A 23887-nucleotide genomic window follows, 5' to 3' on the forward strand; every position below is an offset into this window, starting at 1 on the left:
TAGACCTTCATTGCGGACAGCGGACCCCTTGACCGTCAGGCTTCTACGGGAAGGGCGTCCCATAGACCTTCATAATGCCTATTTTAAGGTTCATTTGGCCATTAAAATGCGTTTTGATGTCATTGTATACGAGTAATGAGTTTTTATTTCTGATTATTTGTGCAGTACATGTACATGATGTTTAGTTTGCTAGTTATGACGAAGATTACTTCATGAATGTGTACACATTCATGGTTGCTAAGGTGGTTGCTATGGACGCTGCAACAGCTCCCAGACCACGTGATCAACAACAATGGCTGTCCTTCGTGTTATTCTCGGTGGAAAAATGCCTATTTTATGGTTCATTTGGCCATTAAAATGCGTTTTGATGTCATTGTATGCGAGTAATGAGTTTTTATTTCTGATTATTTGTGCAGTACATGTACATGATGTTTAGTTTGCTAGTTATGACGAAGATTACCTTACGTCTGTGAGGAAAATGCATGGGGCTCAGAGCCTCGTATTTTTAAATATTTTTTTCCTTCTAATTTGTTATTCTTTTCAAAATAACACACTGTTATTTACTCACCAATAACATACAATTATCCTTGCTTTTATTTATTGGTTTAATTCCATAATCTCGGTCTTTTTTGGCGTTCGTCAGGAACTGAATTTAAAAATAAAAATAACCGGAAACAGACGTGGGCATTTCGAGCGATTACCCAAGATTCTCAGCTACGCTGATTGGATGTTTTAGCCGCAATGCATGCTGGGATTTGGTGTTTATATTATATGAAATCCGGAAAACATTTGAAAAGACTAAAATAATACTTAATTCCGAGTGCTCTTGCTTTTCTCTTTGAAAGTCATCACATAACGGCATTGTAATACACGGTTCGGCTGCATTAAATATTACAGATCTGCCGTAGTTCTTTATTTATAGCGCCCTGATGATGAGACCTATGGAAAAACTGAAGAAATGCCGCCGAAACTGAATACTTGACGTGGATCATAAATATATCAACAATTAAAAAACTTCTCAATTTCTCTTCACACAATACGTCTCCTTGCAGTATCAACACTAATTCGGCTGACTTTTACATTTGATGTAATTCATAGATAGGTTATATTTACACCATAACGGTGCACAGCTGATACAAAAGGACTGTCGTTTTTAAAGATATTACTGATTTGAATTGGATTGCATTTTGAATGTAAGAATGTAAATACTGATTCTGAAATAGTATCGCAATATGCTGTAAAATTATGTGAAAGCATGAATAAAACTACACATCTTCAGATGTTGTACATAAGTGTCTGTGTGTACCTTGTGTGCCTAGTGGTTAAAGCACGTTATTGAATTATTGTTTTTATGTGTTATATTTGATTAAAAAAATATTAAGAGTACATATACTTTCATAGGGGGAAAGTAGAAGGTCTGTGATAGAAATATAGAATATAAAAAATCAAGAAGATACTATAAGTGATCTCTTCAATAAAACAGTTTAGTGCAGGATGTACAAAGATATTAATAGGAGGAGGTGCAAAACAGAAAAACGAATTAACCTTTATTTAAACATTAAATAACAGATTACGGTCTTCTTTTAAATAAGAAAAAAACGTTGGGGGTATCTATCTACAGATAAATACAAAGTACTTAACGTCTAATATATTGCTTTCCTGCAATGTTAACTATGTTGAAGCACTTATTTTAACTGATATTATACATATGGATTATACTCTTATGTATGTAGATAGAATAAGAAATGTGCAGAATATGACAGTTTAATGGTGGAGGTACACACATATTGATAGATGTCTTGTACTGCACTGTTGAGGGACCTGTGACCCACGTTTTTCATTCATTTCATAACTACACCGTAAGTTGTGTAAATGATATGTCAATACACCTTTGAAATCTTGAAAGGGATGTGCAAAATAGCCATAATATATAGTCTTTAATTAACTATTAGTAGAGAATAACGAGTAATTAATATACTTTATTACTCGTTTCCATTAATGTCAATTGCAGATACATGTTTAGTCTTCTCAAGCACAAGTATCAAATATCTCTCCTGATTGTTGGCACTTGACAATCACCTTATCTGAATTTTACTCAGGTGTAACTAAAGTCTGATTTAAGGGTTGTTTATATTTCACATCATTAATCAGAATCTGCAAAGTAACTCAAATGCAGTGGAGTAAAAATACCAGGTTAACCTCTGAATTGTAGTGGAGTAGAATTACAAAGTATCAATGAGCTTTCATGTGGGTATATTAATGCTATATATTGATGCTGCGCATTATGGACAGCGATTTGTATCCATTTATTAATTATATGTTTTACATTTGATAACACCAATGTGTTTAATACTAGCAACTTCTAATTGTGGGAAAACGAAAAAGTTCAGTAGAGACGTCCCATAGAACATTTTGCGAAACACAATAGTGTAGTGTGTAGTTCTGGGGGGGCGTTCGATTCCAGTTTTGGATAGTCTGGCGTGGTTTCGTTCCATTTCACACAGCTGTTTGACGCTGTAACCTTGGCGCACTGCCACTCCAACATCCAATCCCAGACCTAGAAGAGTAATCACGGGGACTGTAGTCCTCAACGATAGCTGGGGATTCTGGGTAGTGTAGTGTCTTCGGCCGTCCTAAACTCAAACATTTTGACAATCGCAATGATGCTCGAACTGTCCCTTATAGGCCTACGTCTGTTTCCGGTTATTTTTATTTTGAAATTCAGTTCCTGACGAACACCAAAAAAGACCGAGATTATGGAATTAAACCAATAAATAAAAGCAAGGATAATTGTATGTTATTGGTGAGTAAATAACAGTGTGTTATTTTGAAAAGAATAACAAATTAGAAGGAAAAAAAGATTTAAAAAATACGAGGCTCTGAGCCCCATGCATTTTCCTCACAGTCGTAAGGTAATCTTCGTCATAACTAGCAAACTAAACATCATGTACATGTACTGCACAACTAATCAGAAATAAAAACTCATTACTCGCATACAATGACATCAAAACGCATTTTAACGGCCAAATTAACCTTAAAATAGGCATTTTTCCACCGAGAATAACACGAAGGACAGCCATTGTTGTTGATCACGTGGTCTGGGAGCTGTTGCAGCGTCCATAGCAACCACCTTAGCAACCATGAATGTGTACACATTCATGAAGTAATCTTCGTCATAACTAGCAAACTAAACATCATGTACATGTACTGCACAAATAATCCGAAATAAAAACTCATTACTCGCATAAAATGAGATCAAAACGCATTTTAATGGCCAAATGAACCTTAAAATAGGCATTATGAAGGTCTATGGACGCCCTGCCCGTAGAAGCCTGACGGGCAAGGGATCCGCTGTGTCCGCAATGAAGGTCTATGGACGCCCTGCCTGTAGAAGCCTGACGGGCAAGGGGTCCGCTGTGTCCGCAATGAAGGTCTATGGGACGCCCTGCCCGTGGAAAATGACGGGAAAGGGGTACCCTGTACGTAATGTAGCGACGGGTAGGGGCCCTGACCGTCCGTCAATATGTGACGGGGTGTGTGTGTGTGTGTGTGTGTGTGTGTGTGTGTGTGTGTGTGTGTGTGTGTGTGTGTGTGTGTGTGTGTGTGTGTGTGTGTGTGCGTGCGTGTGTGTGTGTGTGTGTGTGTGTGTGTGTGTGTGTGTGTGTGTGTGTGTGTGTGTGTGTGTGTGTGTGTGTGTGTGTGTGTGTGTGTGTGTGTGTGTGTGTGTGTGTGTGTGTGTGTGTGTGTGTGTGTGTGTGTGTGTGTGTGTGTGTGTGTGTGTGTGTGTGTGTGTGTGTGTGTGTGTGTGTGTGTGTGTGTGTGTGTGTGTGTCACATGATACAGTTTCTTATAAATCTTCTCAGGACCCACCAAACACAGAAAGGAGTGCTACTACTTATATAGACTGTGGACATCCCCAGTCCCATATGTTTTGAATGAAGACCTTGGTGAATATTAGTTTTCCTGCATTAACCAGAATATTTGTTTTAGTTAGGGACGCCTATGCAACATGTTAAGGAGTTAGTTACATCATTGAAAAGACAGAAGTTCAATATGCATCAGTTACCTGGAGGAGAAGAGAACGTTTAATGGCATCCTGTTGTGAAAACAAATTTGTGAAATTCATACCAACACAGCCTGTCCTCCTACAAAAAACGACCATATAGGTCGATTGTTCAGCAGCTAAATACGACCCAGGGACACGTTTTAAAGTGTAGCGCCTCTAGTGGTCGTGTAAGAAACAACATGCTCCTGTCGATTGCAAACGCTCCGAAGGGTCGTTTATTCACAAATAACCCTCTCTGGAAAATCCTAAATTGTGGAATAGTTTGGCCATTAAAATGCTTTTTTATTAGATTTCTAGTGAGAAGTGTGTATTGTACTTTTATAATCCATGTCCAGTGGATGTGTAGGATCTACAGTTTGATAGATATACGAAGATGATTTGAGGTCTCGCCAGGAGAACGTGTACTGTATATGAGGCAACTTCCATGTAAAGTTAGCGTGGGTGAAAACAGTATTTCCGGTCTCGAAGTTTTCATAATAAAACCGGAAGTATTCCCCACACTGTCAAATGATTACGCAGTGATATCTCCATTACTCATCCACTAAAAAACATCAGTTTATCCTTGTTAATTACACAATATTGATTGGTTTAAATTGTGTACAATGCTTTTGTGTTTTTAACCTTCGATTCGGAGAAACAAATTGTTTTTTCGGAGTTTAGACACGACAGAGTTTCCGAAGACACTACACTACCCAGAATCCCCAGCTATCGTTTGGGACTACAACATCCGCCTTGCTTTACAAACCCCGTGATTAGCCCTCAAGCTCTGTGATTGGATATTGGAGTGGCAGTGTGACAAGGTTACGCTGAGCGTCAAAGCTCTTTGAAATGGAATGGAAACCACGCCAGACTGTCCAAAACTGGACTTGGACGGGTCCAGCCCGGCCCTCCCCCCCAGAATTACACTTGCTGCCTATTGTGTGTTTCGCAACATGTTCTATGGCACGTCTCTACTGGGAAATGTAGTTTTAAAAGACGTTTTCGTATTTCCCACAATTAGAAGTTGCCAGTATTAAACTGTATACATCCCTGGAGGTTTAGGGGACACGAAACACATTGGTGTTATCAAATTTAAAACATATAATTAATACATGGGTGAAAATTGCTTGTGTCCATAATGGGCAGCATTAATACCACATGACAGCTGGACTTATGTCTGTGACCCCTCCTGTTGTTAATTGATAAGCCTGAAACATGCACTTGTCAAGGTTCAGATGCACATTTAGCAAATATGGCAGTAGCCATCGATCATCTTAGGATAAAATACTTTATTGATCCCAAGTTGGGAAATGTTTTTGTTACAGCAGCATGTACTACTTTGTTCTACTCCACTACAATTCAGAGGTTAACCTGGTATTTTTACTCTATTACATTTATTTTTGTTACTTTGCAGATTCTGATTAATGATGTGAAATATAAACAACCCTTAAATCAGACTTTAGTTACACCTGAGTAAAATTCAGCCTTATCAGTTTGTCTGTTTTGCACATCCTCCTGTTAATATCTTTGGACGTCCTGCACTAAACTGTTTTACTGTAGAGATCACTACAGTATCTTCTAGATATTTTTCCATTCTATATTTCTATCATTGACCCCTATTTTGTATGTAGGCTACTCTTAATATTTAAATGTTTTCATCAATAACTAAATAAATATAACTTATTCAACAACTACATTCAATAACGTGCTTTAACCACTAGGAGGTGCGGTTTAGACCAGTGGTCTAGTTAATAAAACATAATAATATCGTACATAATATGACTATTCACTTTATTGTGAGTTTAAAACAGAACGGTAAAGGAAAATACAGTTTCAGTCTCTCGATGTGAAGCTTATGCATCTGTATAGACCTGTAACAGTCAACTGCATGAGGAGTTGGAAAGGTAGTTCAGAAAATCAGTAATATCTTTAAAAACTACAAAAAAGTCCCTTTCTCTCAGCTGTGCACCGTTATGGTGTAAATACAGACTATCTACTAATTGGATCAAATATAAAAGTCAGCCGAATTAGTGTTGATACTGCAAGGAGACGTATTGTGTGAAAAGAAATGGAAGATGTTGTTTAATTGTTGATATATTTATGGTTCACGTCACGTATTCAGTTTTGGCGGCATCTCTTCCAGTTTGTCAAAAGGTCTTCTGATCAGGGCTCTATAAATACATATCTAGGGCAGATATGTAATATTTAATGCAGCCGAACCGTGTATTACAATGCCATTATGTGATGACTTTCAAAGAGAAAAGCAAGAACACTCGGAAGTATTATTATTATTATTATTTTTAATGTTTTCCGATTTCATATCACATAAACACCATATCCCGACGTGCATTGCAGCGTGATTTTAGCCTATCAAAACCTCTGAAAAAAGAAATGTGTCTCTCAGAATCGAAAGAGAAAAACCTATGGGAAAAACACAAAAGCATTGTACACAATTTAAACCAATTAATGTCGTATAATGAACTAGGATAAACTGATGTTTTTTTAATGGATGAGTAGTGTAGATATCACTGTTAAATCATTTGATCATTGGTTTTATTATGAAAACGGCGAGACCGGAAATACTGTTTTCAACCCGTAACTTTACATGGAAGCTTGCCGCATATACACGTTGTCCTGACGAAACCTCAAATCATCTTCGTAATATCTATCAAACTATAGATCCTACATATCGACTGGACGTGGAATCTAAAAGTACAATATATACTTCTCGCTAGAAATCTAATCATAAAGCGTTTTAATGTCCAAACTATCCTACAATTTAGGATTTTACAGAGAGGGTTATTTGTGAATAAACAACCCTCTGTAACGTTTGCATTCAACGGGAGCACTCGAGGCCGACAATTTTAAAACGTAATTATAGGTCGTATTAAGCGCTTGAACAAACGACATATTTGGTCGTAATAAGGGCTTAAAACAATCGACCCATTTGGTCGTATGAGTTGGAGGACTTGTTGAATGTATACAAGCGAGAATACCTCACCTGCTATTGTCATTTACAATGCCATTTCTTTGTTCTTCCTTTTTGAAAAATGCCCGTGCACAATGGAAGAGATGAATGCTAAAGGAGTCATCCTGAAAGCCTTTGACCAGTTCAGGTTGAAGTCATGTATTGACTTCAAACCAAGGGACTCTGAGGAGTATTACATCAACGTCAAAAAGTTAAGCGGGTACGTTTTCAAAATATTAAAAAAATCAATCGAAAAAATATCCATTTATTTCTTGCTCGCTACGTTTATCCACAAAAAGCCCCTTTTTTGATCATTTTTTGCTATTGTTTGTAAATTTCCTTGTGATATTTATTGTTCTTTGTGGACCTTTGATAAATATACATTTTGATGTTTGTATCTACAGTTCCTTTGCACATTTTTCAAATTGCTCTATATGCTCTGCTTAAAAAGCTGAGGGTTAGACTAGGTTTCTTTTTCAGAAACAAGTCCTGTTTCTCGCTTGAGGCTAGGAAAAGGCTAGTCAGTGTGACCTTTTTACCTGTGCTGGACTATGGTGATTTGTTGTATATGAATGCACCTGCCCATTGCCTGGTCAAGTTAGATGCCGCCTATCACAGCGCACTGAGATTTGTCTCAAATTGTAAAGCACTTACTCATCACTGTACCCTGTATGCCAAGGCAGGTTTGCCATCACTTACTGTAAAGAGGCTCAGTCATTGGTACACGTTTATTTATAAAGCTTTGTTGGGTAAACTCCCGTATTATATCTGCTCTCTGATAACACAGAGAGTTGCAAGCAGCTGTTGTCTGAGATCGCATGATCTAGTATTGTTAGATGTGCCAAGAGCAAGGACTGTCTTAGGTAAGACAGCTTTTATGTGCGCAGCTCCACTTGCTTGGAACAATCTTCAGCAAGAATTGAAACTGAGCAATCTCATTCCTCTGCATGTTTTTAAAGCTAGGCTAAATGAAATGCTCGTTGATACTATGGGCACTTGTAAATGTCTAACTATGTAAATGTATCCTGTAAATATAATGTATGATGTCCTTTATTGTTTTACGTTTCATGTTGAACCTATATGCTGCAGGTCTCCCTTGAACAAGAGATCTATGATCTCAATGGGACCAATCTGATTAAATAAAGGTTTGAAAATGTGCTTTTCATAAATTGATGAGCTGATGACTGATTTTTCTCATTTTAGATGTTATTCATATATTGGGAAAGTAATATCCAACGGACAGGACCTCTCTATCGGACCTAACTGTGATTCCATCTCAACGGTTGAACATGAGTTCCTCCATGCTTTGGGCTTCTACCATGAACAGTCCAGATATGACAGAGATGATTATGTGACCATTGTTAACGAGAACATCCAAGAAGGTTTGTTTAAGACTTTCATTGTAATATTTTATGTGTTTAAGAACTTTTTTTAATTGTACATTTTTATCATTTATCATTTAAGACTAAAGAGATCAATATGAACATGTGACACTTGTGACCGTTTTTAATAGTTTGGTTAAGAAAATATTTAGCTGTCTAGATCAATAATATGTTAGTTGTGCTTTCAAGGTCATCTATTACACAAAATCTTTTTTGTGTCTTTTATACACAAACATGTGTCCCCTCTGTGTAAAGAGATTATGAAAGTTTCAGGAAGAAAGACCCCTTCACTTTTTGTCCCGATCCATTTATATGAAAATGAGCTGATCAGATTTTGGTCACTTTATGATATCATAATAATTTGTGTAGCTTGTGTAACCATTAGCCAATCAGCAACCAAGGTAACCCCCCCCCCCCCACACACCTTATCCCCTGAATCTCCTCCTAGAGCACCATTAGGCGCGTTCACACCGCAGTACTTTTCCCACTTTAGTTCTGATGAACTCTTTAGTTCTGATTAACTAAATACAGATCGCGTTCACACCGGATTAAGTCCCTGTGGGTGGATTAGGCAAATGAAGCCACTGACGTCACTTCTTCTTATTCTTCTTCTGCTTTGGGTTTACTGGCAGGCCGCAAACAACTTCACGGCGTATACTGCCGCCCAAAATCCCCGGCCGGAAGTCCCCGGAGTTGGTGACTGGCTTCAGTAGAAGCTGCTGGGACTCCCAGCAGCTTCTACTGAAGCCAGTAAATCGCCAGAACGCCGACACCTCCTCATCTCCACCATTCCCATGTTTTATTTTGTGTTGCCATAAGTTAGTCTCTCTGCGTTTCTGCGCTGGACTAATGCTAATAATGTAATGCGAGGATAATAAAATGGCGGCTTCACAAAACTTTTTGGGAGTTTTACGGGGCGTGGTTTGCAATCCGCCCAGCAAATCAGACATCGGAACCTTTTTCTCTTACGAAAGTAGCTGCTCTCTAGCAGCGACTGAAAAGGGGGTAAAAAGGTTCTCATGAACTAATTTAGTTCCTGGGGCTTTTTGGTGTGAACGCAAATATATCGTAGTTCTGGTGAACTATTGTGGGAAAAGTACTCCGGTGTGAACGCGGCTCTGGTGTTCTTTTTAACCAAATATCTCTCAGAGGGGCGTGGGGAGAGGCTCCTTATTTTCATCTAAAGTAACAGAGAGAGAATCATCACTTTTGAAACAGGGCTGAAACAGAGGGGATTATGGGTAATGCTGCAATGATCTGTTTGGTATTTGGAGCAAAACACTTCAGAGACATGTTTTGTATATAACTGAGAACTATAATATGTTGATGAAAAATAGTATAATAAGATACCTTTAACCATTTATTCAGCCCTCAAGGTTTAATACAAATATACATTATGCTGTGTCTTCTAGGTTTCGAGCGTAATTTTCAAAAAGAGAGCAATGAAAGCACCACCACCCAGGGAGTCCCGTACGACTTCTGGTCAGTTATACATTATGGTGAAAATAGTTTCAGCAATGGCAACGGGTCAACAATTCTAACCAAAGACCCAAAGTTCCAGGATGTGATTGGTCAAAGACTGGAAGTGAGTCCCAAATATGTTCTGGAGCTGAACCTCCTCTACAAGTGCAGTAAGTGATTGTTCCAGTGACTAAAATCAGTCCATTTACTGTGAACATAATATGTCATTAAAGTCAGATCCAGGCAAGCAACCATTTCAATGTACATGTTGTGTTACTTTAATTGTGTTAAACTAGAGCAGGGGTCGGCAACAGGCGGACCGCGGTACGGATCCGGACCCAGACGCCGACCTATACGGACCCGGAGCTATAATCAATACATTAATAGGGGATTTTTCGGCGCCTCCCGCTTTTTTAACGCTGATTTGGGTGACTTGTGTAATTCGTGGAGAACCGAAGAGTTTTCGTTTTGGGGGTGGGGGGGAGGGAGTCAGTCCGACAGACGGACAACTTCTCACTTCAAAAAAGAAGAAGGAATCTAGACCGCAAAAATAATTAAACAAGCGAGTACCTGTTTTTCCTGGCCAAGGACAGGTTCATGAACACAACACGAGCGTAACGTGTCTTCACGTGGTATATGTCTCGTCTGAAAGGAGTGCTGAGCACCGGAACGTCGCTCCAGCCCTTAAAATATTGCAATACCCATAAGGAGCCGTACACATGCCGCAGTGTTTGCGTGGCTGTGTCTTTAGTTGTAAGCACAGTGTCGATCTGTTGTTATTAGCATCTGGTTAGCTAGCTATGCTAACGAATTTAAAGAGCTTTTCTACAACCAGGTGGAAGAGAGCTATCTCCTGAGAGGCTCAAATAACCTCAGCTCAGTGAGGTTAAGGCACACCTTGATATGATCATTATAGTTATTAATGAGACTAAATGAAAAACAGGTATAAAATACGATATGACAGCAACAAAAAAGTTGTTAAAAATAACAAGAATAGAGTTTAAAAGGGGAGTGATTTGTAAAATATCTAAAAAGGAAAATATGCTACAGTTCTGTTTCATATGGGTGTTGAGAGATGTATCCATAGATCTCTTAATGTTGCTCTCAAAGTGCACCACATTGATGCATTTAACTTAACTAAACATTACACATATCCACAGTATTTAAGTAATGTTAATTGACAATAAATATTGTTGTTTTTGAATTGTACTTTCTTTATTTGATTGGCAGTCAGTTGTTGATTACATGCAGACGTTGATAAAGCTACAGGTCACTTCAATATCACACTAATTCATGAAGCAACTTAGACATTTTGATGTTCCGGACCTTTGCATGGGGAGATTTTCTCTAACTGGACCTCGTTGAATTTTAGTTGAAGACCCCTGAACTAGAGTAATCAGTTTTCAGATGTATCATCAATTACAACACAACCAGGAACCAAAGCTTTTATTAATTTAATCGAATCAAAAACAAGTTTAGGGTTTCCCTATGCTCCATATCTAACTGATAAAGATTCAAATGAATAACTTAATACGTCTTCAATCCTGTGTTCTTTATTTTACTCTACAGAGTCAACCATTGCATTTCAGATGCAATGCAGCTTCCCTGATGAGACCATGTGTCAAATGACTAGCTGTTCACTGAGTGGGCTTGGCTGGGAGATGGTAACTAAGGTTAAAGGGGGTCCTGTGTCTGACCACACCAGTTTACCTAGTGGCAGTGGTGAACAAGGTAAGATTTATAAATCAAACATTTTCAGTTATGTACTACTAAAAATATGGCCCTGACCATGAACTACAATATTCTCTGTTTGTATATCTTGTTACCTTTGAACTTTCAAGTATCTAATAAGTGTATATACCCCCACACATTTATTCTTTTATAAAGTACAAATGAAACACACAAAACGTTATCACAATCTTAAGACAGATTTATGCGGGGCAACGTGAATCTCCCTCATACGTGAAACAATTTAAATGATGTGTACCTTTTATGTGGATATTATGTTTGAAGGTCCATCATAATACAATATTTGTGGACAATACACATTCTAGGTGAAGATGCGGGTTACTTCATGCATGTTAACACGGCATCAGGTGAGGAGGGAGACTCGGCCTGGCTGGAGACCCACAAGATGAGTCTCAATAGGGAGCATCATGTCCAGTGTCTCCAGTTCTACTATTACCACAGTGGGAAAATGTCAGACCACCTCAACATCTGGATCAGAGAGTTTCAGGATAAATTGGACCTCAAGGGAACCCTACGCCTCATGGGACAGATCACTGGTAATTTAGTATATATGGATCTGGGGTCATCTTTTGTACATGTTATTAGAACCTAATCTTTGAAAACTACACTCTTCCTCTAAGTGAGCCAACAAAACACTGGAAGCTCCATCATGTGTCCCTGAATGCCACCAAGCACTTCCAGGTGGAGTTTGAGGTTCGTAAAGGAGCTGGAAGCTCTACGGGCGGCTTCTCAATCGATGACATAAATCTGTCAGAGACCGAATTTCCACATGTAACCCTGCAGCTTGATGACTTTGAGCAAACCTTGAGCTCTAGCAAATATGGCACCACTATTTACAGCCCTCGGTAATACTCCAGCGGGGGCTATGCTTACAGGGTTGGGGTTAGGCTTAATAAAACATATTTTGGATTGTTTGTGCAACTCTTGTCTGGTGAAAATGATGACCGGCTGGAGTGGCCTTGCCCACAAAGGCAGGTGACCTTCAAAATGCTGGACCAGAATGCCAACATCCAGCTGCAGATGTCCAAGCAATTAAGTATCACCAGTGACCTACGCACATCCTCTGGTGGTAAGTCTAAATGTACATTAAAAAGTATACTTAAAAATATATATTATCTCTGGAATGAAATAATAATGTAATGTTCTTGTTGGTTACTTAGCTTTGATGATGTATATGCTTTCTATATGCAGGCAGCTATCTGTGGGGCAATCCTCGTAAAGTTGGAACTCCATACGTAGATGAGAATAATGAGAATGCATTCGCTGGAACTCGGCTTGGCAGATCGTATTTTGCCAAACAGAAGGATATGACAACCAGAGAGTTCCTCAAAGGAGGAAGTGTCGCTTTTGTTTTCAGCTTCCAAGGCAGGCTGAGAAAATATTTGTATTTCTGCTAAACTTGACTGTTCTGCTTGTAATTCTAATACAAACTCTTTTGAATATTTGTTTCAAATTGAAGTTTTTCTGCACATTACAGCTAAATGGTTATTATTTTCTAGATATCACCCCGCTAGTCACTGGAAGTTCCCTGCCAATTCCTCATGTGGGACCAGTGGAGATCAAATATCCTCCGAAAGATCTGAATGGAGGCCCCTGCTCATCACGGTAAGACATTGTGTTAGCAAACAAAGTTTAATTGTCAGAACTGAAACCAATTCTCATTTTAAACACAACATAATGAAATAGATTGTATTTTAAGATGTCTTTGAATGATACAATTCTTTCTACAGAATCTCACCAACCACCACCCACTCAACTCCCAAAACAACAGATGAGAGGTATTCACACTGACTCCCACATGTTACATTTGAAGGGTCTAAGGACAGAGGGTGTCGTATTGTCATACTGATATTCTGTACACACTGTGAAGACCACTGAGACAAATGTAACATTTGTGATATTGGGCTATATAAATAAACATTGATTGATTGATTGATTGAGCAAGGACTTCACCACAACAGTATAATGTTTGTAGGTTTAATGAAGGAGTAACAATTAATTGATATGGAGGGGGTGATTAAGTGATGAGGGCAAATTACGTCTGTTTCTTCTGGTCTGGGAGGACGTGCTTTGGTCCAGGCAGACGGAGACTCAGAGTGGGGGTTCAGTCCCCGGCATGTTTCCACTAAATATGCACAAGTTGAATACGAATAGAGACAGGTGGAGAGAATGAGTGAATGTAGGGATAAGAGAAGGGATGAAGGGATGTAGGGATGAAAGGTTAAGAGATGTCGGGATGAAGGGATGTAGGGTTGGAAGGATAAGGGATGGAGGGATGAAGGGATTATGGGATGAAGGGATGTCTGAATGTCAGGATGAAGGGATAAAGGATGGAGAAATAAGGGATGCCGGGATGAAGGCGTCGGTGGTTGGAGTGATAAAGGGGGTTTGGCTAAGGATGAGGTGGAAATAGGAATGTATGAGTGTAAGGGAGCGGGAGGTTGGGTTGAGAGAATGGAGACAAGCGATGGCCGGATGTTTGGCCGGATATAAATAGACTTAGCCTTGAGTAGCGATGGGGCTGAGGCGTGGCCAAGCTCCTGAACCTGAGTTAACAAATGTATTTAATTTAAAGAAAGCAATTCCCTTTTGAAATCATGCCTTGCATTTTACAGCTCCACCACCCTAGAGCCTCCCAGAACCACGGATGAAAGCAGGTATTCACATTTACACTTTAAGTAATTTGTAAACTGTAATACGTTTGTAAGTGGTAAAATAGCTTGATGCACTTGAGGATAATCAACAAATAAAATATATATGTGTTTCTATGTTCATGTTAAGCAAAAAAGTTATTTTTCTTTTAAAACAACAATTGAAGAAAGCAAGTAGATTTGAACATGTCTTTAAAAATAATACTCTGCATTTTACAGCACCACCACCCTAGAGCCTCCCAGAACCACGGATGAAAGCAGGTACTCACATTTACACACAACTGTTACATTTTAAGTAATGTGTAAACTGTAATAAAAGTGGGTTTAGAAAATCTTAATTTTAAGATGTCGAGGTTAATCAACTCGCCAAACATATATATAAACTGGTTCATTTTTAGCACTGAGAAAACTTCTCATTTAAAAAAATGTTTTAAGGAAAGAAATTAGATATTTGTATGGTTTTTAAATCATGAGATACAGTATGTATATATATATATACCCATGTTCATATCAATGTCCATATTAGGCAAAAAAGTGTATTTTGTAGCACTGAAAAAGATACTCATTTGAAAATTAAAACATCTAATTATACGGCTATCAAATGATGCTATGTGTTTTTTACCATCACCACCTCTGACCCTCCAAGAACCACAGATGACAGGTATTCACATTTACTCACACACTAACGATGCATTAACTTGTAAACTATGAAAATAGTTGACTTTAAAAGTAAAATGTAATGCTGTTGAGGGTACTTTAATTTTTACAAAATATAATTCTGAATGTTCATATTAAACTAAATGATATCAAGCAATATGGGACATGTGTGAAAAATGCTCTTATTTAAATTAATCCATTCCTTTCTTCCGGCTACAGCATTTTTGGCTTCTCTCCTGGTTTGGTGTGTTCTCCTGTCCTCACCCTCCTGCTAGCGTTGATGCTTTTGATACCTTGAAGCACATCTCGACTCAGCTCATGACGGGACCAGTAAATGTGCCACATGCAGAGTAATTCAGCAGATTTGATATTTATTAACTTTTTTTGTTATAAACACAAATCAAAAAAGGGGAACACAAAAGGGTAAAAACTATTGGTGGATACTTTATACTGGTGGGAGTTGTTGTATCACAACTTAAAACAGCATGTGCAAGAACGTATGAAATACCTGTAATACTGTAATGTTGGGTGTTGTGACCATATACATTTTGTTAGTACCAATGTTACGGATCATGTATGTCAGGGTTAAACTGATCACTACGCAATTGATTATTAAAACCACATTTGTATTCTATTGACACATTTTTCATGACATTAACCGTTTAATTGACAAGTTTTACATACATTTACATTAACAGACAGTCACACTATTTACTGAATTTGAAATTAATCGATTTCCAAGGTGTTTCAAATGTCTGTGTTGTGTAAATGTACACTACAATACAGTGAAGTACCTACTGTAAATAAAAGATGGTTTACTGTAGTTAAAACTATAATTAGGTTTAACTCTATTACAGTATTGTGCTGTTTACCAATACAGTAATATGAGTAGTGCAAAACTTAAAAAAAAAAACTTGTTGATGGTTTTAGTGCATTACTACATTTTTAACAAACTTGAAAATAGACGTTAAGGTATCAATTCCTAATATCATCCTTACATTTGAAATATATACAGTATATATTTAAATATATATATTTCCATTTAGTGTATTGTATGAAAATAACCAAAAGAATGAGCAAATTATTGAAATAACAATTGTTTAGTGTGGCCAAAGTTTTGATCCATAAAGGTGTTTGATCACTCTAATCATAATCACTATAGGGGGGTCAGGGTTAGTTTCCAATGTATTTTATCTTTTGTGGGCTTATGTTGAAATGCTACTTTGATTTCTAATAGCAGTTTACTCTCAAATAAATAAATAATACCTATTTTATAACTGGCTAATACAAAGAAAAGTTGCTGTGAGACATATTTGTGTGTACACTAGTCTTTCATTCACAACAATATCATTTTGAGAGTGTAATCACATGCATATAACACGTTTTGTTTTTGTTTTTATTAGACATCGCTTATTAGGCAAGGCAAGGCAAGTTTAGTTATAGCATCTTTCAACACAAGGCAATTCAAAGTGCTTTTACAAAAATGAAAGACAATAAGCGCATTAGTATTATGGATTAGATTGTACAGAAGTATGTAGAAAATGCAAACTCACTGAATGAAAGGAAGTGTTCTTTGCAACTCTAACGTGGCAAATAAACAATATCAGGTTGCTGTTTAGTAAAAAAAAACATGACTTACTTCAAGGAAAAAGTGCTGTTAAAGTAATACCAACTTTGCAAACTTGCTAGAAACACTTGCTTATTGTCCGAGGAGATAACAAAAATGTTGTGACATGTCATATGACTTCATACATACATGACATGAAAGTTATCCTGAAGAGTCACTGGGTTACTTGACATGGAAACTTTATTAATAAAAACTCAAGACTTTTCACAAAAAAACGGTGTAATTTAAAGGTTACCTATTATGCTAATTCCACTTTTCATGTCATTTATACAGAAATATGTGTTCCTTGTAAAGAGATTCTGAAAGTTTTAGGAAAAAAGTTTTTGTCCTGATCCATTTATATGAAAATGAGCTGATCAGAATTCGGCCAATTTGTTATGTCACAACAGTTTTGTTCGGTTGTGCAACCATCAGCCAATCACCAACCAAGTTAACGCCCGCCCACCTTATCACCTGAATCTCCTCCTTGAGCACCATTGTGTTTTTTAACACAGGGGTGTGGGGAGTGGCACTTCATTTGCTTCAACCTGTTCATTTGCTTTAACCTGTTTTTCAGGCTCAAAATGACATTCCCAGAACAATTGACTGTATCTTCACTTCTAAAAGGTATAAATTAATAAGCTTTTTTCTCAAAGCAATGATAAACCTGTGAGTTGGATGTAGAAAAGTCAGAATCAATATAGATGTTTTTATTTTAAAGTAAATTCAGATTGAACATGGTAAAACATTTTAAATGTTAAAAAAGAAAAACATTACTTATAGTGAATACCACCCTTGAATGATGGGATAGTAGACTAAAAGCTTTAGGAATTCAAACTATACATATAATAAGTACCCTGTATCAAGATTGATGAAAAAAAAAAACACTTCCAACCCTACCGATGTGGGCGGTAGTCTACCGCTTTTGACATATTTCTACCGCCTACCGATTTAGCTGGCTTTCCCTACCGATTTTCAATCTTCCCAAACTATAACAAATAAAAATGACACTCCATAGACACTGGACTTGACTTTAGGCGGACACCGTTTGCAGCGTGTCTGTGATCGCATCATACAAACAGTCCTCTGTGTTTCTGAAAGAGAAACAACGTACAGACCGGGGGTAACGCTGCGAGGCATTTGAGTCCTGCAGGATTTCCCTGTTAATATCAGTGTCTCGAAAACACATGTTGGCGACTGAAAGACATCGAGTGTTTGGTCTTTTCCGGAAGCATCCTCAACTGAAAGAGGACCACACACAAAATATAATACCATTTTGAGATTTGGGGATATTTATCTCCCATTCTTTCACTTTTTCTGACATTTTCAACACCAAACATGTCGTTAATGTCTCTGTTTAGTGAACTACAGCAATCTGAAAGCCTGTACATTAATTATATCACAATTTATCAGTAGACAAATGCAGGATATTACTTTTTTAATGCAGTATTAATTAATTAATTATATGAACCTGGCTTTATCCAATGTTCACACAGGAGTTCTACATCCTGACACATCCTTCATCTACACTGTCTCAACTGAAAGAGGACCAGAAGCACATTAAAAATATAATAAAATGTTGAGAATTTGGGATATTTATCTCCCATTATTTTACTTTTCGGGCATTTTACAGACCAGACATGTCGTTGATGTCACTGTTTACCAAACAACCACTTTTTCTGAAAAATGCATAAAATGATGGTTTATACATCTAATTACTGGGGTTCCATTTCTTCTGATTACCTAATTTGGGTGTGCACATTTGAGCGTGCAAACCTGGAAAGGTTGGCATGTATCTGGCATCTGGTTAGCTAGCGATGCTAACGAATATAAGAAGCTTTTTCTACAACCAGTGAGGCACAACTTTATATGATCATAATAGTTATAAAATAATGTGAGAATAAAGTAAACAGGTATAAAATACTATATGAGAGTAAAACAAAGTTGTTATTAATAAACAAGAATACAGTTTGAAAGGGGAGCGATTTGTAAAATATCCATAAAGAAAAAGTAAATATGCTTACAGGTCTGTTTCATATGGGTGTTGAGAGATGTATCCATAGATCTCTTAACATTGCTCTCAAAGTGCACCAGATTGATGCTTTTAACTTCAATATTTAAAAAAAAAACTTTAGAGGAGGTTAGGTCCCCCCCCATACTTAAATCATGTCCACATGGATAGGAAACGAAATACATTTGCACACATCTTGTGTCCATATCTTTCTGTTTTGGTGGTCATTCCACAACCGTGCACGTGCATGCATTCGCGAGTCATGGCAAGATATCTGGATTAAGAGGTTGCTTTTTCTTTGCACAGCATGAAAGAAAGGCAAAATGAATGGGCTGTGAATATTGTATTTTTAAGCAGAGTTCAATAATGTGTACGGCCCTCGGAGGATGTTGAAAACATTCAAATGGCCCTTGAGAGGAAAAAGGTTCCCCACCCCTGATCTAAACATTACCATTGGTGAATGAGAGCATGCCCAAAACCGGAAGCTTATTAATTTACCCCTTTTAGAAGTGAAGATATAGTCATTTCTTCTGGGAATGTCATTTTCGAGCCTGATACCTGAAAAACAGGCATGCGGCTTAACAGGTTAAGGTAGTTTATACAAGTGAAATAGTAACATATAAATAAAAAAGGGAGTCATTCTGCAGACCCATTTAACATTTCTGTATGAAGTCACGTTTAGATGATACCCTGTGTCTGCATTTACTGCATTGTCTGAATAGTTTTAAAACCTGTTTTTCTTTCTTTTGTATAAAATATCAAGTTAATCTGTTACAGCCATAGCCTCTCATGTTCAGTCAGGGCTCAGACGATCAGGCTGGCAGAGGGTAAACGCAGATGAGCACTTTCTGTCTTCTTTAAATACAAATTAATCAAACTTATCATTTATTTATTGATTAATTTAAAGAAAAAAAAGCTATTGTTTAAATTAGTTGAGCAATATATTCTCATTATAATATTTAAACAACATATATATATTGTGACATTTTGTACGTGTATTCATATATCTCTGTGCATAGTTTAGGTTTGTTCCAAGACAAAAGGATGAAAGGCTACATTTTCCTTGTTGTGACCGTGATATTTTTATTATCATTCTCACGAAAAACGGTAAGAGTTACTTTATTGTTCTATTTTCTGTCAAATCATGATGTATTTCATACTGCAGTGTTTCATTTCGTAAAGTTTATAGCAGGAATTAATTACTTAAAGGTACCTGTTTCCCAAAAAAACTATCATTAGATAGAATACAATAAAGTTATTTGTATTTCATGTTGTACATAACATATTATATTACTACATCTGTTAATATGATCAAATATCTTTGTTCACAGGTCGGAACATTGATAGTGGGTAAGTTGTATTCGTTTATTTGATCAAATATAACTAGTATAATCATATAATTCATCAATGTTACTTTATATGTCAACCTCTCAACTTTTTTAGACATTGGTGACGACAAGAGCATTGAAGAGGCAAACAAGGGTAAAGTCAAACATCTTCATATCATTCAATGGACCTGTGTTAATATTGCTGTTTTCATGTTCATACTTAACTGCAGCACCTTTCTTTGTTTAAAAACACAATCCTTTTATGCTTTCTCTTAGATTTGTTACAGGATGATATCCTGGAGGTTTTTTTTTTGTTGTAAATTAAGAAATTGAAACTTGGTTTATATGATTATTTTCCGTCACCCATTACATTTCTTGTAAATCTTCTTAGGCACCACCAACAACGCAGAGGAGTGCCATTACGAATGGGGACCAACTGTGGACATCTCCAGTCCCATACGTTTTGGACAAAGGCCTTGGTAAATATAATTGTTCCTGCATTAACCAAAACATGTGTCTTTGGTAGAGAGAAAAACTATGAGCCATGTTAGGGAGTTTGTTAAATATGTTATATCATTGACCTAACCAGTTTATTGGAGTCAGTTCCTGGGAGATAAGAACCAGATAGCAGCAGCACATTGTCGTGAACAAAGCTGCTTTGCCATGATCTTCATCATTAAAGGCGTCCACCAGAGCATACATATTCCGGTAATGTTCCCAGGAAAGAAAACGCCACCTAAACTATGCATTCATATTATAATTTACTTGTTCTTCTTCTATTTTAAAAATTCCCATGAACAATGGCAGAGATGAATGCTAAAGGACTCATCCTGAAAGCCTTTGACCAGTTCAGGTTGAAGTCATGTATTGACTTCAAACCAAGGGACTCTGAGGAGTATTACATCCACGTCCAGAAGTTAAATGGGTATGTTTATTTTGTTCTGTCTTTACCATTCCTTTCTTGTTAGCTTCTTTGTCCACAAAAAGTTACTCAACATTAGATCATTTCATAAGTATGTGGATGACCATATTTTGCTTCTGGATGTAAATGAGCTGCTGTGATTTAGGGGCATGTTTGATAAAATATATGTCTTTATTTTTTCTACAGACGGTTCCTATACGCATATTTTGTATATTCACTATGAATGCTTTTGATAAACGAGGCCTGGTAAGGTCAGTCAAAATGCTGTTGCTGATGCTCTTTCTCATTTTAGATGTTATTCATATATTGGGAAAGTAATATCCAACGGACAGAACATCTCAATCGGGTCTTACTGTGATTCCATCTCAACGATTGAACATGAGTTCCTCCATGCTTTGGGCTTCTACCATGAACAGTCCAGATCTGACAGAGATGATTATGTGACCATTGTTAACGAGAACATCCGAGAAGGTTTGTTAAAGACCCTCATTAAACATGCCTCTTCTTTATATGTACAGGATTATATCAAGGTATATAAAGGACCTACAATGAGTTGGAAATAATTAAGTTATTAGAATAATTAGTCCATAAACATATCATCAATATTTTTGTCGAAATACAGACGGTATAATCAAAAGTATTTCAAATATAAATATATCGATTGGTGGCAAGATAAATGCTGCTGAAAATAAAACAATGAATACATAACATTATTCCAAACAATCTTCTTCATATCTTAATAAGTTTAAACAAATAATGGTTGGCTTTTTTATGTCTTTTTCTAGGCCGAGAGGGTAATTTTGACAAACAAAGCAATGAAACCACCACCACCCAGGGAGTCCCGTACGACTTCTGGTCAGTGATGCACTACAGCAAAGGTTCTTTCAGCAATGGCAACGGGTCAACAATTATAACCAAAGACCCAAAGTTCCAGGATGTGATTGGTCAAAGACTGGATTTGAGTCCCAAAGACACTCTGGAGCTGAACCTCCTCTACAAATGCAGTAAGTGTAAGTGTACAGTTGGTGGAGATATAATAATGCTATTTGCAGCCCAACAGGTTTTCAAGGGGCATTTTAATGAACTCAATAACTTTACCTGTGCTTTTACCTGAGTAAAATGATCATTGACTACAGCACAAGCTCGAACTAAAGCTATTCTTCAATAATTCTTATCAAAAGCCAGATAAGAGCTTACTTAATGACTCCTGTGAACCCGTATAAGGCCATTTGGTTGCAGTTTGTGCATCAAAACATGTATTTGAACATTGAACTTCAAACTTAAAGGTTTACTCAATATTAAATGACTACCCACAAAAACCTTTAACAAATCGGAATCAGTCTTATTTTGATTTTATACCCTACATTCAACCAAGAGTCCGCAACCCATTGTTCTCTATCTTACTCTACAGAGTCAACCATTGCATTTCAGATGCAATGCAGCTTCCCCGATGAGACAATGTGTCAAATGACTAGCTGTTCACAGAGTGGGCTTGGCTGGGACATGGTAACAAATGTTACAGAAGGTCCTGTGTCTGACCACACAAATCTACCCAGTGGCAGTGGTGAACAAGGTAAGATTTTTAAATCTAACATTGCATTTGTGTACTTTAAAACTTTCCCTGACAATGAATTACAAATATGTACTATTCCTATCCAACTTTCTTATTCCACCCCCCCATAATTTCATGTTATCTTTGAACTGTTGAATATATTATCAAGTATCCCCACAAAAAATGATTACAAACACAAATATATAACTCCTTATTTTTTGGACAATACACATTCTAGGTGAAGATGCGGGTTACTTCATGCATGTTAGCACGGCATCAGGTGAGGAGGGAGACTCGGCCTGGCTGGAGACCCACAGGATGAGTCTCAATAGGGAGCATCATGAACAGTGTCTCCAGTTCTACTATTACCACAGTGGGAACATGTCAGACCACCTCAACATCTGGATCAGAGAGTTTCAGGATGAATTGGACCTCAAGGGAACCCTACGCCTCATGGGACAGATTGATGGTAATCATCCTCGAGAAATATAACATTTAATTATCTTGTGTTTATATATATGCAATTCAGACATTGCAAAGTTATTCTTCCAGGTGAACCAACAAACTACTGGAAGCTCCATCATGTTTCCCTGAATGCCACCAAGCACTTCCAGGTGGAGTTTGATGTTCGTAAAGGAGCAGGAAGCTCTACAGGCGGCTTCTCAATCGATGACATAAATCTGTCAGAGATCGAATGTCCATATGTAACCATGCAGCTTGATGACTTTGAGCAGACTTTGAACTCTATTAGTTTTGGCACCACTATTTACAGCCCTCGGCAATACTCCAGCAGGGGCTATGCTTATAGGGTTGGGGTTTTGTTGTATAATTCATTTTTCGGATTTTTTGTGCAACTCGTGTCTGGTAAAAATGATGACCGGCTGGAGTGGCCTTGCACAGAAAGGCAGCTGACCTTCAAAATGCTGGACCAGAATGCCAACATCCAGCTGCAGATGTCCAAGCAATTTAGTATCACCAGTGACCTAAGCACATCCTCTAATGGTAAGTCAAAAGGAACATAAAAGTGTTCAGTATTTATTTATATAAGAAGTTTCTGGTTTGGACCGGCTCTCGTTATTTAACTGAAATTATCTATTGATCTCTTTAAACAGGCAGTTATCTGTGGGACAATCCTCGTCTGGATGGATTGCCTTACATAGATGACAATGGTGAAACCATCTTTGCCGGAACTATGAATAGCAGAACTCCTTTTTCCTATAAAGATGAATTAAAAACCAAGGAGTTCCTCAAGGGGGGAAGTGTCATTTTCACCTTTAGCTTCCAAGGCAAGCTGCTTATTTTTCTTTAAATGTTTAAATGTACGCTAAGTTGAAGTATGGCACATAATTACCCAAGTTGTTTTCTTTTCTAGATATCACTGCTCTCATCAATGGAAGTGCTCTGCCAATTCCTCAAGTTGGAGAAGTGAATATTAAATATCCTCCTAAAGAGCTGAAAGAAGACCCTTGTTCTTCACGGTAGGACATTGTGTTATCATTTTTCAACACTAAAACCACTTGTTATTGTCAAAACAGAACTTTTGAGTTTCTTTGGA

At 37.5% G+C, this 23887-nt stretch overlaps 1 protein-coding gene and 1 pseudogene across 1 annotated transcript; both read left to right on the plus strand.

The window, feature by feature from the left end:
- Positions 1 to 7108: 7108 nt before the first annotated feature.
- LOC117460686 (meprin A subunit beta-like) lies at positions 7109 to 13214 on the plus strand (annotated as a pseudogene).
- Positions 13215 to 13904: 690 nt separating this feature from the next.
- LOC117460687 (meprin A subunit beta-like) lies at positions 13905 to 23814 on the plus strand. The gene is made up of 9 exons (XM_034102232.1): positions 13905 to 13991; positions 20250 to 20337; positions 20666 to 20783; positions 21073 to 21251; positions 21566 to 21784; positions 22571 to 22801; positions 22885 to 23334; positions 23445 to 23618; positions 23705 to 23814. Exons 1-9 carry the CDS (start codon positions 13905 to 13907, stop codon positions 23812 to 23814), a joined length of 1656 nt encoding a protein of 551 aa, XP_033958123.1.
- The last annotated feature ends 73 nt before the right edge of the window (positions 23815 to 23887 follow it).

This window comes from Pseudochaenichthys georgianus, chromosome 16, assembly GCF_902827115.2.
Source record: "Pseudochaenichthys georgianus chromosome 16, fPseGeo1.2, whole genome shotgun sequence".
NCBI lineage: Eukaryota > Metazoa > Chordata > Actinopteri > Perciformes > Channichthyidae > Pseudochaenichthys > Pseudochaenichthys georgianus.

Bases quoted from the DNA above. Each gene is read 5' to 3' on its own strand.
- LOC117460687 (XM_034102232.1), top strand. From the start codon at position 13,905: ATGTCTGAATGTCAGGATGAAGGGATAAAGGATGGAGAAATAAGGGAT. The intron at 20,338-20,665 runs GTAAATATAATT...GAACAATGGCAG, and splicing joins CGTTTTGGACAAAGGCCTTG to AGATGAATGCTAAAGGACTC. The intron at 23,335-23,444 runs GTAAGTCAAAAG...CTCTTTAAACAG, and splicing joins CCTAAGCACATCCTCTAATG to GCAGTTATCTGTGGGACAAT.